The 14,336-nt window shown below is 42.5% G+C and overlaps 2 protein-coding genes across 2 annotated transcripts; both read right to left on the reverse strand.

Annotated features, from left to right (window-relative positions):
- Positions 1 to 62: 62 nt before the first annotated feature.
- LOC148400960 (aminopeptidase N-like) lies at positions 63 to 10,458 on the reverse strand. Its single transcript, XM_088371254.1, has 22 exons — positions 10,337 to 10,458; positions 8,938 to 9,134; positions 5,460 to 6,139; positions 5,247 to 5,389; positions 5,005 to 5,144; positions 4,806 to 4,932; positions 4,452 to 4,606; positions 4,137 to 4,250; positions 3,892 to 4,035; positions 3,764 to 3,829; positions 3,632 to 3,697; positions 3,386 to 3,561; positions 3,247 to 3,323; positions 3,025 to 3,158; positions 2,701 to 2,756; positions 2,440 to 2,587; positions 2,157 to 2,248; positions 1,944 to 2,054; positions 1,704 to 1,871; positions 1,485 to 1,625; positions 1,331 to 1,412; positions 63 to 1,208 (listed from the first exon to the last, which is right to left on the reverse strand). Exons 3-22 carry the CDS (start codon positions 6,053 to 6,055, stop codon positions 1,056 to 1,058), a joined length of 2,889 nt encoding a protein of 962 aa, XP_088227380.1. The 5' UTR covers positions 6,056 to 6,139; positions 8,938 to 9,134; positions 10,337 to 10,458; the 3' UTR covers positions 63 to 1,055.
- Positions 10,419 to 13,710, reverse strand: ap3s2 (adaptor related protein complex 3 subunit sigma 2). Its single transcript, XM_088371257.1, has 6 exons — positions 13,517 to 13,710; positions 13,205 to 13,296; positions 12,994 to 13,105; positions 12,817 to 12,888; positions 12,228 to 12,335; positions 10,419 to 12,160 (listed from the first exon to the last, which is right to left on the reverse strand). The coding sequence occupies exons 1-6, from the start codon at positions 13,583 to 13,585 to the stop codon at positions 12,035 to 12,037; spliced, it is 579 nt and encodes a 192-aa protein (XP_088227383.1). The 5' UTR covers positions 13,586 to 13,710; the 3' UTR covers positions 10,419 to 12,034.
- Positions 13,711 to 14,336: the final 626 nt, after the last annotated feature.

Raw genomic sequence — 14,336 nt, forward strand, 5'->3', positions numbered from 1 at the left:
AAACTATATTTATCACTACAGATCTGTGTGATTCGCTGTTCACAAAATAATTTGTTCATAAACACTTTCATTTTTCTTTTATTAAATATGACACGCAAAATAAGCCAGAAAATAGTCGAATTTGGCCAAGTTTGTTGCTGCTATGTGTGGTTGTGGAGGGCTTTCATTAGATGGCACCTCTTTGCAGACTTCCTAAGATAAACAGAGCACATGGACGCGCTAAATAGGGAGCATGGCAGCGCTAAAGTCTTTAAGGAAAGACCCCCGCCGAGGGGGGCGGAGGGGAAGCAACAGCTGAGGACGACACCTCTTCCAGGCCCTGATCAGCATTATTTACCCAAAGTCCTGCACCCTGAAGCTGCACACACAACGAAAAGAGTTGCCACTGTCATGAAGAATCAGGTCTCACCAAAAAAAAAAAAAAATTGCTACAAATTTCATCAGAAAAGCATATATACATCAACAAAGTCCATAAAAAGCAATGCTGCCTTCATAAAAGGTGGGAAATTTCAGACTCCAAAATGATGTGCTCGGTGTCGTTACTTTTTTAGGCACTTTATTGAAAAACGGACTAAATGTGTTACCGGAGTAAAAAAAATAAAACCATTTGAGATGCTGTATTAATAAAATAGGACTGACCCAGAAAATTAGGTCAGTTTGACCCAACTTTAGGTTGTTCAAAAAACAATTTTTGTTGTTTTTTTTACATAAAAAATGTGTTGTTGTGCAAAACGGTCGGTCCAAAAGTATCAGTTATCCAATATTTAAAAAAAAAAAAACATTATTATCACTACTCTGTAATATTCTTGCTTTTTCACTTTTCTAAATACAAGACCATGGATTGAAAAAAAATTGCACAATATTATCGAGAGACTTTTAGATGCATTTTTGTGCCAAAGGCATCATTATGAATGTTGTGTTTGCACCAAGAGCTGTTCTAACCTCCTAGAAAGCGGTCATTTTAAGCACACACACAAAATGGCTGCGTGCTTTAACAACACAGTGCAGAGTAAGGCTTATTAAGATGATTCCTGACCCCCCCCACCCGCCCCCTTTCACACTGTTTCCGTAGAGAACCAGTCCAGAACTGGACCTTTGTTCTCTGTCACCCATTTGATCTGGGCAGAAGTCCTCTCCATGGCCTGCTCCAGTGCCAGGGTGCCTGAGCCAAAGCCTACCTCCTTATTGTCCTCTTGGAATCTCTTTAGCTGTGAAGAAAAATGAAAAAATATTACTTTGCTGCCCTCTTGTGGTTGGCACATATATAGCCAATTCTTAACCTTATCAGTAAGATACTTTTTTTTTTTGCACAAGTATCTGTACAGCGTACCTCCTTCAGCTCAAACTCTGTGGAGAAGCGCATGGTGATTCCACGGATGAGCGAGGAGAAGCCAAACGATCCTTTTCCGTATCTAAAACCAAAAACGTCAAAATTCTGAAACGTGTAAAAAAGTGAACGTGTGAAGCCGAGGCAATGCGCTTACTCTTGGAAAAGTTGCTTCCAATGTGCTCTGACGAAATTCCAGGCTAGAGGCATTCCCACCACGTTGTTAGCCACACTCGTGATGGTGGACGTGGCATCCTGCTTGCGGATCTTTGTCGGGTCCAAAGTGTACTCCAGGTACCTGACGAAACACGAGAGCAGTATTATTGGAAAGTCGGGTACTTCTTCTTCTTCTTCTTCTTCTTCCTATGAAAAGTACCTGTTGAGCAGCCAGGGAACTTTGGTGCAAGACAAGGCCGACCTGAGCCTGGAGGCTTCGGACGCCAGCGTGGCGTTCTCGAGCATCCTCCAGACAAAGTCCCACTCATCCGCCCCACCCAGTTCCACGCCAAGACAGTACATGGAGCCTTTCAAGTTGGGATGAACCCTGCTCCATACACAATACAGACTTTCAAAAAGCTTACACGGATGTCGTGTCAAGAGTATGATTGAAGCGTACACGTTTTGTTCCGGGTTCTCCATCCAGCGTTTGAACCAACTCCTGATGAGGTCCCTGCAGGCCGGCATGCCCACCACGCAAGCCATGGCAATGGCGTTCCTCTGATTGTACCTGACGGAGCAGAAGAGGTCTTTGAATGAAATCAAACTAAATTAAATGATGTTAAATCAGATAAAAAGAGTTTCAGACAAATTATTTTCTGTTTTCTCTTACTGGTCGGTAATTCTTTCAGGTACTGTCGTCCAATTGTTCGTAATCCTCGCAAAGTATTCAAAAAGAGGTTGGACGAGCTTCTTGGTGTATGCCTGCGTTCAAAACAACAATTAATGTGCATTCCGAACTTTATGTTCAAGGGTGTGACTTCGGCTATATGAGCTAGCTTGCTAGCTAGCTTAACAATAAGATTCAGCTACCTACCGCTGTGACTAAACATTTTACGGAGTCGCCCTTCTGTCTCTAATTATCACTTTAACTAACGAGTGTGTATTTTTTGAACCTGTAAGGGTCCGTAGACTTCGGTGCGTTCGAACATGAGGAAATAGAAGTAGAGGTTTCCCATAGCGGACTGCCACGGGATGTATTCCGTTTCCTTGGACAAGTACTTGGTAGTCCTCAGGGCCAGTGTAACGTTTACCATTTTGGCTCTAAAATTGACATGCAACTCATTCACATTCAAAATATATAAAGTTTATATATTTTTAAAAAAAAATACTGTGATAACCATAATCGACTGATAACTAGTAGTTGCTTTTGTTACCGTGCCAGGTTGAAGGCGTCGTCAATGATCTGAGCTCGATTTATGATTGGAATGTTCTGGGAAAAAAATGAGACAAGAGTTAGGAATCGTAAGTTCAGTTTTAGATTGAGGAAAGATGACAAAAATGTGCAGCTACGGTCAGAGACTCATCAATGTATAGCACAATAAAGATCTGTAACATTACAGTTTAGCAGGGTAAGCTAACATTAGCATGTGTTGTTTTTTTTATTTCCAGCTTTAAATATTACGATGACGCAATAGTTTAAATTATTGCGGGAAACTGGATTTTAATACTAAAACGCAAAACTAAGACACTGCCCCCACCAGGTGGTTTGCTTCCAGGACGGCGATTAGGCGATTCCAGTTGTCCGTGTCGTAGTTGATCCTGAAGTACCCTGACATGTTGGTGTTGGCCAGCACCCAGTTGGATCCCGAGGCGCTCATTTGAGGGTTGCTGTCTGGTGAAAGACGCATGGGAGGATCACATGGATGGGGCCGGGGGTGCAGCAAAAAAACAAGAGGATGGGCGTGAGAACTCGGAGATACCTGTCTCGTGGAGAAGCCAGTACTGTTGCTGCTCAACACCTGTCTTCATCCATTTAATGGGCACAAACCACGTATAACTGGGAAACACAACCATTTTTCAACAATGTTCTCAGGGTGACAAGAAATGGTATAACCCAACTTGAACGGTGAGGGCCTGTCCACCACTGATTCTGGATCCAACAGGAAGTGCTTCTGGGTGACACGTCCGGTTTTGGTGTTGATGGTTACCACTGGGAAGCCCATCTGGAGAATCCAGCGGTTCATGATGTCGTGGACCGTGTGTGGGATACGCAATCCTGGGGTGTCCTCCACCGCCTGGAAAACAAGGGAGCAGTAAGAAGAAAGCTGGACTGAATTGAGGGATGACTAAAGTGGTCCTACAAACCTTTTGGAGGTGTTCCCACAAGTCTTTGTACACGGTGGATTTGTAGGCGAACGCGTTGAGGTAAGACTAGAGAGAAGGTAACGTTATGACAATTCCATGGAGATGCTGTAGCCATTTTATAATGATACTCACACTGAGTCCCTTGGTAAACACTGGTTCACCCAAAAACCCGGACAGCATCCTGAGCACCGCCGCCCCCTGAAGGTTGAGATCAGGTTAGTTAATAAAAAAAAACCAACGTAGATTTATTGAGTGCCCACCTTGCTGTAGGAGATGGTGTTGAAGATCCCGCTGATCTGAGCGGGTGTGTTCACCTCGTCTTCTTTCCAGGAAAGCGGATGAGAGGTGGCCAGGGCATCCAGACCGAACACCCGCATGACGTCATCCAGAACCATCTGGTCTTTCTATGACAGAATCATATTTATTCTCAAACTTAGAAATTTCAATTTTGGAAGGTGAGCCGTGATTGGTTGTCTATCTGTGCTTCTAATTTGGTTTCTCTTACAATGTTCCACGATGGCTCGGCATAGTCCGCTCCCAGGTACTCCACATATGACGCGAAGCCCTCATTGAGCCACAGATCGCTCCACCAGCGCATGGTCACCAAGTTTCCGAACCACTAAAGAATACAGGATGGAAGGAAACCCTAATCAACAATATTACAGCTTTGAATTAGCTTAATGCTAAGCTAGGGCGCACTAACTGATTCACTTGAATCCCCCCAAAACGATCCGACAATCACTGATTAATTTGCTGACCCTCTTGTGGGTCCAGTGAACCCAGTTTGAGAACCACCGCGATAAAAGACAAGATGGCCGACCATGTGCGCCAGCTCGTGTGCGATGACGGAGGCTACTCGTTGTTTGTTCCCCGGGGACGATTTCTCCGGGTCGTAGAGTAGAGCCGTCTCCCTGTAGGTGATCAGGCCCCAGTTCTCCATGGCACCGGCGTGGAAGTCAGGCAAAGCCACCTGATCTGGAAAGGAACAGAACATTCAGACGAAGAAACCATGCGCCGGTCAGCACAAAATGGCGGCTCCGACACAAAATGGCTGCTTCCGTGCCCTAAGTGAAGAACAGGTTGTATTAAATCTGTTTATGTCTCTGAAAGGACTATTTTACAGGATTGAATACATATTTGTGAAAAACACGTAAATAAACTCCAGATTTCTTACCCGACTTAGGAAGCGGGTAGGCTGTGTTGTAGTAGTTTTCATAGAACTGAAGAATTTGCCCAGTTACGCTGAGAGCATAGTCTCCATGTCCGTCGTTAATGGCCTTTGTTCGAGCCCATACCCGCACCTGACATCATTTATACAAAACTGTACATTTGAATCAGCGCTTCATTTTTTTTTTAAAAGTCAAAGTCCTTACCTGTACGCCATTTTGTTGGTTGGACTCAATGTAGGAGAAGTCGCTGACAATAAAGGCCAGCAGATAGGTGGACATCTTCGCTGTGGGCTCGAACCTTGTAATTCGGACTTCAGCGCCATCCATGACCTCATTTCTAACGTCTGCGGGGAAAAGTCAGACTAATTTATTGGTGTTTCCCCAAGCGGACTCACAAACTTCTCTGCAGGTGGAGTTTGCCGTTTTAGGGAAAGCTATTTTCAAACCTAATTCTCGGGCGTTGGACAGAGCTGCTTTGTCCCGGTCATGGATGATGGTGACATTGAAGACGGCTTTCATGGCGGGTTCATCGAAGCACGGGAAGGCTTGGCGGGCATACGTGGCTTGCATCTGAGAAGTAGCGACCACTCTGGAAAAAGTAATGGAATTCAGTTCTGATACTGAACCTATCCTGTTTAAGTCTGGTTTGGAAAACCTACTTCTTCACGCCGTCCTCCATGTATTCGCTCCTGTAGAATCCTTCTAGGCTGTCCGCCAAGTCTCCCTGGAACTCGGTGTGCAAGACGTAGAATGCCCCTTTGGTGAGTCTGCCGCTGAGCTCCAGGACCAGGTACTCTGTCTCTGCCACCAACCAAGACTTCCGGATGGCCGGCATCCAGGCGCCTGATAGGTCACGCAGCGAGGCGTGGTGCCCATTGAAGGTGGTGAAGTTGAGCTTGCTGGCGTGGATGACGACCAGGTCTGTAGCCTGGATGCAGGTGAAGACCACATCGGAGAGTCCCGTGAAGATGTAGAGGCCGTTTGCGTCGGGTTTCAGTCGAGGCCACAGCGTCACATTGTAGGTGGTAGGGACCAGGGCGGAAGGAAGTCTGTACTGGTCCCACGGATCTTTTGACCCTACGGGGGTTGGACTGGGGGTGTTGGTGTTGACCGCCGCTTGGTCTTCGGCCTTTCGATTCTTGGCCTTCTCCTTGTCGTAGGCGATAGACAGAGCTAAAATGATCACCAGAGCGCTGATAGCTAACACGAGTAGTCCAAGTCCCACGTTCTTACTGATGTAGTAGACCTTCCCCATGACCAGGAAGGACGTCAGCGGACGTGTGAGGCTTTGTTTCAATTTGGTAATGGTGCTCTTGAGTTCAAGGTGGGTTCATAATACCTGTGAGGATGATGGAAAGATGTGTTGGTGGAATTTGAAGTAAGCAGAAAAATGCACTTCTTTTTATACTTCATAGGGGGCGGCCATTTTGTTACTTGCTGTCAACTAAAAAATGATATCACAGAGCCTAAAAGGGCTCAGGGTGTGGAGGTCAAAATGTTGCTTTATGGTGAGTTACGCAACTAATTCATTAATGCATAAGCATTTTTTCTGAAAACTGTTTTCCGACTGTACATCAAAGTACAATATAGCTTTTGGCCACTAGATGGTGATAGAGTACCAGGTAGTTATTTACCTGTAGACAATAAGAGAAAGAAGAAACCCAACAGTGAAAACCATGGTATTTAAAAAGAAAACAAAAAACAAAGTTTGTGACAGACAGATAGCAAAATATTTTCCCTATTTTTTCAACTATTTTTTTATTTTTGTGCTTATTAGCTTGACTTGAGACTCTAAGCTTAATTTATTTCAGAAATGATTTATTATTACTTATTGGGTGTCACAGTTTACACATCAATAAATGTATTTTTGATGATCTTATTGTGTAAGGTTTTTCATTTGACTGTTTTAGATTTTTAAACTGTAAGCAGATTTGATTCAGTCATTAAATACAAACCCAATAGCTACTTTATACAGGAAAGGTTTGGTGCTATGGCGAAGCCTGCTTATTAACAGAAACGACGCAATGTAGGCCATATTGGAGTAACCCACTATGTAATTACACATATTTGGATTTGTCATACTTGACTGTGTTTTGTTTCATTTGCCTGCAGAGTGACTATTTGCAGATGTTTCCCTGGCAACATCCAGCCTGATGTCATGTTCACACTGTGCACCAGTTAGCAGTCAGCGAAATGCGTAAAACAAATTCCCAGGGGCCGACTGCATGCACGTAATGCAATATGTTTGTTATCCATAGAAACATATTTGTTTGATACGCAAGGCAAATTTATTTATTGACTTCAGTCGCCAGAAAACAAAAAGTGGATTTTTGCTGACACAAAGTCACAAGTCCACAAATCAGATTACCGCAGATGACTAGGCAACATTTACCACCGCAATTCTGGCGGGAGAAGGCTTATGAGCTGTGGGGAAATACTGGAAAGTTGTTTAAAAAAAAAAAAAAAAAGCTGAAAATAAACAAGAGCTTCCTTCACCTGATTTTGATTAAACTGTAATAAAAGGTCACTTTTTTTTTGTTCCAGTCATCACTGCATAATATTTTCTAATGATTGCTTGTTTAGATTCATTTATGACTGCCAATCATACAAAATGTCATTTACGTAATATATTCACATAATTTAGAATATTCCAACATGTGGTTTTCGGGTGTTTCGCCAACTCTCTCTGGTTGTTCCTATTGTTGCGTCTGTGTTCAAAAGTGGAAATAATATTTAGGAGAGGGTGTGACGACTCTGTCAGGATGTTGCTAAAGAGGTTGGGAAATCATTTCTTTACGTTAATTCCAAGGAAAACATGCTTTTAGACAAACAATGAAGCAAAAAGGATTGAACGACTCTTGTTTCACGAATAATGCTACGCAGACTTCACGAAACATCAAATGAGCGTAGCACATTGAGTCTAATTCATTTTGACCTTTATTTTGGAACACCTCGTTTTATAAGCGCCTTCCCGCAGAGAACATGAAGGAAATTTAGGAGACCTCTGTGGTGAAAAATTGACACATCCCAAAGCTATTCTCGACATCTGGAATACATGTTTCTACCGTACAAAGGTTTCCAATAACGTGGGAGGTTTTAAGCATGTCGGATCCAATTGGGATAAGAAGGAGATTTTTTCCCTCATTTTTGTTGTTACTTTACTTATGGTAGACAAGCCCACTAGGTTTTCGAAAATTGGCTTCTTGGAAAGCTAACGGAACCAAAATGGCCTATTGATCGAATTTATTTATTTTGTAGGTGCAATCATAATAGATGACCAAGTTTAATTAACTAATTAACTGTATTTGCACTTACAGTGAGGTCATGAGTTTGTAAAGTGTTATGAAATCTCAAAAAATTCTGAGATAGCTTCAATTTTGGCCGTCATGAGCATTACATTAACTTTAGGTCACAGTCTTTCCATATTTCCACAGTTTGTTCATTCATTTTCTAAAGCGCCTGTCAAGAAGGTGAGCTGGAGTCCATCCCAGCAGGCTTTGGGCACGAGGGAAAGTTTAGCCAGCTAATCACAAGGCACATTCCAACATCAGACAATTTGGAGTTTTCAATGAACCTAACATGGATATCTGGAGAAAATGGGAGGAACACGCCAACTCCACAGAGGAGCCTTGATAAGCATCCCAAACTTCAGAAGCAAAAGCAGATGTGTAAAATATACAATGTGGGCCTTGATATACTTTAAAATTATCTAAGGAAGGAAGGCAAAAAAAGGAGGGAAAAAGAGGAGGGAAGGAAGGATGCAAGGAGAGAAACGAGGATGGTATGAAATGTAGAAGGGAGAACATTTCCTGTATTGCAATTAAGTTCCATGAGAGTTTTTGCCAACTGTTGTATAAACTTTTACTGCCAGATTTTGAGGCAAAAATTTGAATCCAATTCCAAATATGACCACGTTTTAGGCACTTCCATATACTCGATTTGTCTCAATGGATTAAGCTGTCAAAGGAGCTGCCGAGGAGGAAAAAAAAAAAAAAAATCCCGGCATGTCATAAAACTACAAAGCACTCTAGAACTAACATGCTCATGTTAGGGGTAAAAACAAAACAATATATTACAATTTAAGCAAAAAAAATATAAAGCAATTTTCCACATTTAGCTATTGAAGGTTGTACATACCAGCGGCTCTCGGAGTATGTCCACTGCTTGCCTGCAAGATCTGGAATGAGCTCCGGCTGATGTGAAACAGTCTGGAAGGGTGGAGCCGGCGAGAGCTACCGCAGGTTTTCTGCGAGGGATGACTTCCCATATTTGAGTTGGGGAGGTTACAAAACGTGCGGAATGGAGCAGGGTGACCATGTGCAGCTTGGACTGGGCTTTATTGATGAGAAAAGGGTGGTAAGAGGATGGGGAGGAGATCAAACACAGCAATGGACGGGCAGGAGAAACGGGAACTAGACGTTGGGGAAATGCTGGCAGAGTGAAAACAGGATAAACAAGATAAACATGACGATTCGACAGGGAGTGACACATGTACAGTGGTAGTTCTTGGCACGGGCAAGAAGGAAGGTCCAGGAAGGCATTTTATTTTAATGTCACGTGAGGGGCGGCACAAATTATGTAATTTTAAGATTATGCTTTACAACAACAACGGTTACAAGTTCTGTTATTAGGCCTACCGTATTTTTCGTACTATAAGGCGCACTGGACTATAAGGCGCACCTTCAATGAATGGCCCATTTTAAAACTTTGTTCTTATATAAGGCGCACCGGACTATAAGCCTCACTATTAATGCATCATGTCAGATTTTTAATCCAAATCAAATCATTCTACATTTTATGTTTTTTATTTCAACTTCAGACGCAACAAATTATAATCACAAAATAATGATCCATAGTCTTTTTGATTCATGATTCATAGTCTTCAGCGGGCCACTTATGATTGATTTCATGACACAATGCTTCGGGCCAGTTTAAATTGAGGAATTTGGTCCATATATAAGGCGCACCGGACTATAAGGCGCACTGTCGGCTTTTGAGAAAATTTTAGGTTTTTAGGTGCGCCTTATAGTCCGGAAAATACGGTACTTATTTTCCTTAGGTTAATGTTGGCCGGTAATCAGCTAGCGAGATGTTCATATCTGAAGCTAGTTTCATAGACAAACATTTGCTAGTGCATATTTTGTGACAACTGTTTTTTTTTTGTGTCAAGCATAGAATTTGTGGTAAGGAGTTAATTGTTTCTTCTTCCTTGAGAAACAGTGTGTCATTTATGACATCAATATTTATGATTTTTTTAATTATTCCTTACATTGTATTGACATGAATGAAGTATGAAGGTTCGGAAATAGTCTCGTCCAAGGTAGGAACTCAGGGAAGAACCGCCACTTAAATACAAGAGCAGGTGACGGACACCATGACAACAAAACGTGCAAACGTGATACACGAGGTTAGCAGGAAGAAAACGTGGAGAAGCTCTACTCCATGATCGGCGCAACCGAGGAGTGGATACATGATCAAATTATAGAGGGGGGGGGGGGGGGGGGGGGATTGAAAGAATGCGGCTGTAACAACAAACCTCGAATGTGATGGCACAGCTTCAAGAGAATTCCTGGAAGGTGTACCTCGGGGCGCTTCTTCGCAAGAACAACTGCATGCAGTTTGTGGCTGGCAGCAGTTTTTATTCATGTACAATCAACATCTGGACAATGAAATACAGTAAATAAGAAACAAATATAATACATTCAAACACAGCGATAAATACAAAAACAGGCCTCAAGACCAGTTTTAAGAACGTAATGTGAAATTTGGTAGGACTGGCGTCAAAAGGAGATCCACGGAAAAGTCTGAAGAGCTCGTGCCTGAAAAGACACACTGTCAAATGATACCCTGACCTTTGAAAATTTCTGAAGCTAGTTTGACCTTTACAAGATGATATGGTAGGCATGTCTTTGATGAGTGGACCCATAAACAAGGATCACAAGCTCATGGCTGAAATGAAAAACGGCAGACTTTGTCTTTGCAGGAATGTACTTGAGACATTATTGTGTGCAAAATGCTGGTTGATCGCTGCACGAATTTAGACCAAAATGGCAAATTTTGTGTCCTTACCAACATTAATTTTTGAAACATTTTAGTAGGTTTATTCACAATATTACTACAAATTTTCACAGGCCTCATTTAAATTGGCTTTGGGATCTGAATAAAAAAACCAAAAACGAGGGAATTCAGTCTTGTGAAGGGTGGGCGCAAATATTTTTTTAAGACGTCAACTTGGATCTTTTTTGTGGGTCTTCTTCTGATGAACATGGCCCTAATGGTATGTGTGGATGTAGCTTTTGGACCATGGTGGTAGGAAGGTAAAAAAAACATCAGTGTGGGTGTGTGTATTCAGCCTTTGTGTGGCCCGCCGAGAACTTCACAAACTGTGCCTGTAAAAAAATTTAATTGTAAAAAAAAAACTTTAGTGCATCTTTGCTGTTTTACCGCTTAGGAGGATGGGGGCGATCACGTGACTCCCAAACCCACCGGCGCACACGTCGGCCAGCTTAATATTAGTGCGAAAGAGCGGGAGTAATGGATTGTGACGACAGTTCGCCGAGGACAGGCAGACGTTTGGACGCCAGGATGGAAGAAGATTCATTCCAGGCTATACGGGAGCCAAAGGGATCAAGTTACTGGGGGAGAGTTTGGGAAATCTCAAAATCAAGACCAGTGATGAGCGTGGAGTTGAAGAGGGAAAATATGCTTGTCAGCCAAGTCATAAAATATTGAACATGCATGACTATTCACATTCACCTGATGCTTTATGGCAACTCATCAGGGGCCACGTGAATTTATGGAAAAGAACAGCACGAACCCTTGAACTCACTGAGCAGTACCCCCGTTCCCGAAAATCTGAAATGAATTCAGCGTCCAACAGAAAATTTGGGAAAATTCAGATTTTTAGTTGCGACTGAATTCTGTTGCTATTTTGAAGTGTAATTCCATTTCCTGCCACTAGATGGCACTGCTGCAGTACATGCTGTTTACTCACCGTAGGTTACTGACCACTGCTACACAGAACACATGTTGACAATATTGTGCAAATTGAGCTAGGATACAAGAACAGAAAAAAAACAACAACAACACAAACGACTCACAGCTTCTATCCAGCGTACACGAGAGCGGCCAGGGTGAGCGGCCGTGAACGCCGCCGTGGTCAGGAGAGTTCAAGTTTACCGCATAAGAGTGAGGAGGGGGCACTGGATCCCGCCCGCCCCCTGTCGAGCCGTATTTAGAACGGGGAGAGGCTGGGCACTTTGATGTTGATGTCTCCGATGTTGATGTTGCGCGGGATCTCCGGCAGGTTCATGTTTTTCACGGCGGAGACGGCGCGAGCTGGTGCCGCAGACAAACCTCCCTGCACCGGAACAAGACCCGTGTTAATATGTATGCTTCTACTTTTGTGTTTTGTGCCAGTGTCTAACCTCCGACTTTTCCATACGGTTTTGCAGCTCCACCTGAGCCACGATCTCATTCATGTTTGTCTCCAGCACCATGCCGCCCATTACCACCTCCTGGAGGATGTAGTGGACCTGCAGCGGGGGGGGGGCAACCAAGCACAACAACACAACAGTTACAAAACAAGGAAGCCAACAACTGCTGACAATATTACACAGGAAATAGCGATTAGTCACTTGAATTGCATTCAGATGTGTTTGGTGAGTTCACTCAAAAACTCACTATTGATTTTGTGCTCAGGAAAAAGTAGCAGTATTTAATCAAATTAGTCTATCTTCTGTTCAATAGTTGATTTCTCTTTTGATGAGACAATGAAGTGCTTTGTTTACCTGAAATCTCAACTACAGCACTATCTGGTGGCATCTAGGGTGCCTAAGAACTTGCTTTTATTAATGTTATCATTTGCTACCCTCTTGTGGACTCTTCTGGTAATTACAGTGCAGCGTATTCCCACCTATCAAGTGTGACGTTAATCAAATACAAAGGAAGAGGGAGCCAAAGGATTTGCGATTCATCATTCGCGAGTAGGTGAGTCTTCTAGTTGATCACTTTTACCTTGTCCATGTGGAATATGAGGTCCAGTTCACAGACGTTCTCAAAGCATTTATCCAGCGTTTCCACAAAAACCTGCCACGCAACAGAAATATCAGTCCAACACAAATGAAGTTTGAGATTAATGGCATTTAAAAGCACAGAGAGAAGAGAGAGAACAGATAAAAAAAATCAGTTGACCTGGATGAGGTCCAAAATGCCAAGCTCGCTCTCAGAGGAGTCCACACAGAAGACAAAGTAGAGTGTGGCATAATGGCGGTAGATTAGCTTGTAGTCGGAGCCGCCGATAAGACTGGGAAACAAAATAAAAGCAGATTTTAGCCAAGGTTGTTGGGGGATCACCCCTTTGTATTATTTATTGAAAGCCATGCTCCATCTTATAGACACTTGCCTTCCTCCTTCCAAGAAGTTACAAACATTGTCATCCCGCTTTGACACCAAATGAAATGTCTCACGGATGATCTGTTGCTGCATGTCTTCTGCCTGAGGAAAACAAGAATAATTTCGAGATTAATTCCTGTTTATTAAAGAAATACACATCATGGAAAAAACGAGAATAGCGTTGGGGGATGGGTTACATTTCAATGTTGGAAGAAATAAAAGATATCAAAGCTAAACTAACAGCAACAAGCGATAACATGGCGTTCTTGAGACAAATTACAATACGAAGTCTAAGAATAAAAACGTTTATAGTAATACTCACGAAATATTGATAAAATCTGATGAGCCGTGGCTTTCCATGGTTGTTAAATATTAATATCGCTTTAATCATGTTTACGCGTAATGTAAATTGTAATGTTTCAATTAAATGGTAAATGCTATGTAACCGCTCGAGATAAGCTTGAGGGTTACTAACAGGAAGTTTGTTCCGTTACTTCCGGTATTTGGTGCCCGCATTTCAAAGTCCACAAGAAACAAACAAAAATTGTTCCGTATGTGTGCTTGTGAAATATTTCATTTTAAAGAAATAAAATAAATTCAGCATTTTATCATTTTTTTATAAATAGATGCGTGTGTCGAGAGAGAAAGAGAGAGAGCGCCAGAAAGAAAGAGCGAGAGAGAGAGAGAGAGAGAAAGAGAGAGATTATTCTGAACAGTGTTTTAACTATTACTATTACAAAGAAAATTTAGGGATTGACCATTTAACAAATAAACTCTAACAGCTGTTTTTATTTCATTTATTTTTGCGAATAATGCACTTACTTTTTTACTAGCATATTAATGATGAGTACATACTGCAGCACAGGTGCATGCACCTGATTTTCAAAATAAAACTCTTTTCAGACTCTGGTCTAGTCTACCACCCACATACCCCCCCTCAACCTACCCACCACCTTATACAAGTGGACCTGTATTTTCAAACCAGGACAGGAGGCACTGTAGATCCAAGTAGGCCTTTGCCCAACCACCTGGGCTGTCATCTATTATCCTCAGCTCCATCATAAAAATTCCCTTCCTCCCGCATGAGCGCGGCAGAAAACAAACAGACGCTCATTAGCATGTGCGAGTCGTTGGTGGTAAAC

The sequence above is a fragment of the Syngnathus floridae genome, chromosome 3 (assembly GCF_059516105.1).
Source record: "Syngnathus floridae isolate MCC-2025c chromosome 3, RoL_Sflo_1.0, whole genome shotgun sequence".
In the NCBI taxonomy this organism is placed as follows: Eukaryota; Metazoa; Chordata; class Actinopteri; order Syngnathiformes; family Syngnathidae; genus Syngnathus; species Syngnathus floridae.

What these genes read in the sequence shown, in the direction of transcription:
- ap3s2 (XM_088371257.1), bottom strand. Translation starts at nt 13,585, where the DNA reads ATGATTAAAGCGATATTAATATTTAACAACCATGGAAAGCCACGGCTC. An exon ending in TCATATTCCACATGGACAAG is followed by an intron (nt 12,336 to 12,816) that starts GTAAAAGTGATC and finishes CCCCCGCTGCAG; the next exon opens with GTCCACTACATCCTCCAGGA. An exon ending in ACCGTATGGAAAAGTCGGAG is followed by an intron (nt 12,161 to 12,227) that starts GTTAGACACTGG and finishes GTTCCGGTGCAG; the next exon opens with GGAGGTTTGTCTGCGGCACC.
- LOC148400960 (XM_088371254.1), bottom strand. Translation starts at nt 6,055, where the DNA reads ATGGGGAAGGTCTACTACATCAGTAAGAACGTGGGACTTGGACTACTC. An exon ending in CCGAGCCATCGTGGAACATT is followed by an intron (nt 4,036 to 4,136) that starts GTAAGAGAAACC and finishes ATTCTGTCATAG; the next exon opens with AAAGACCAGATGGTTCTGGA. An exon ending in GTTCCCTGGCTGCTCAACAG is followed by an intron (nt 1,626 to 1,703) that starts GTACTTTTCATA and finishes GTGTTTCGTCAG; the next exon opens with GTACCTGGAGTACACTTTGG.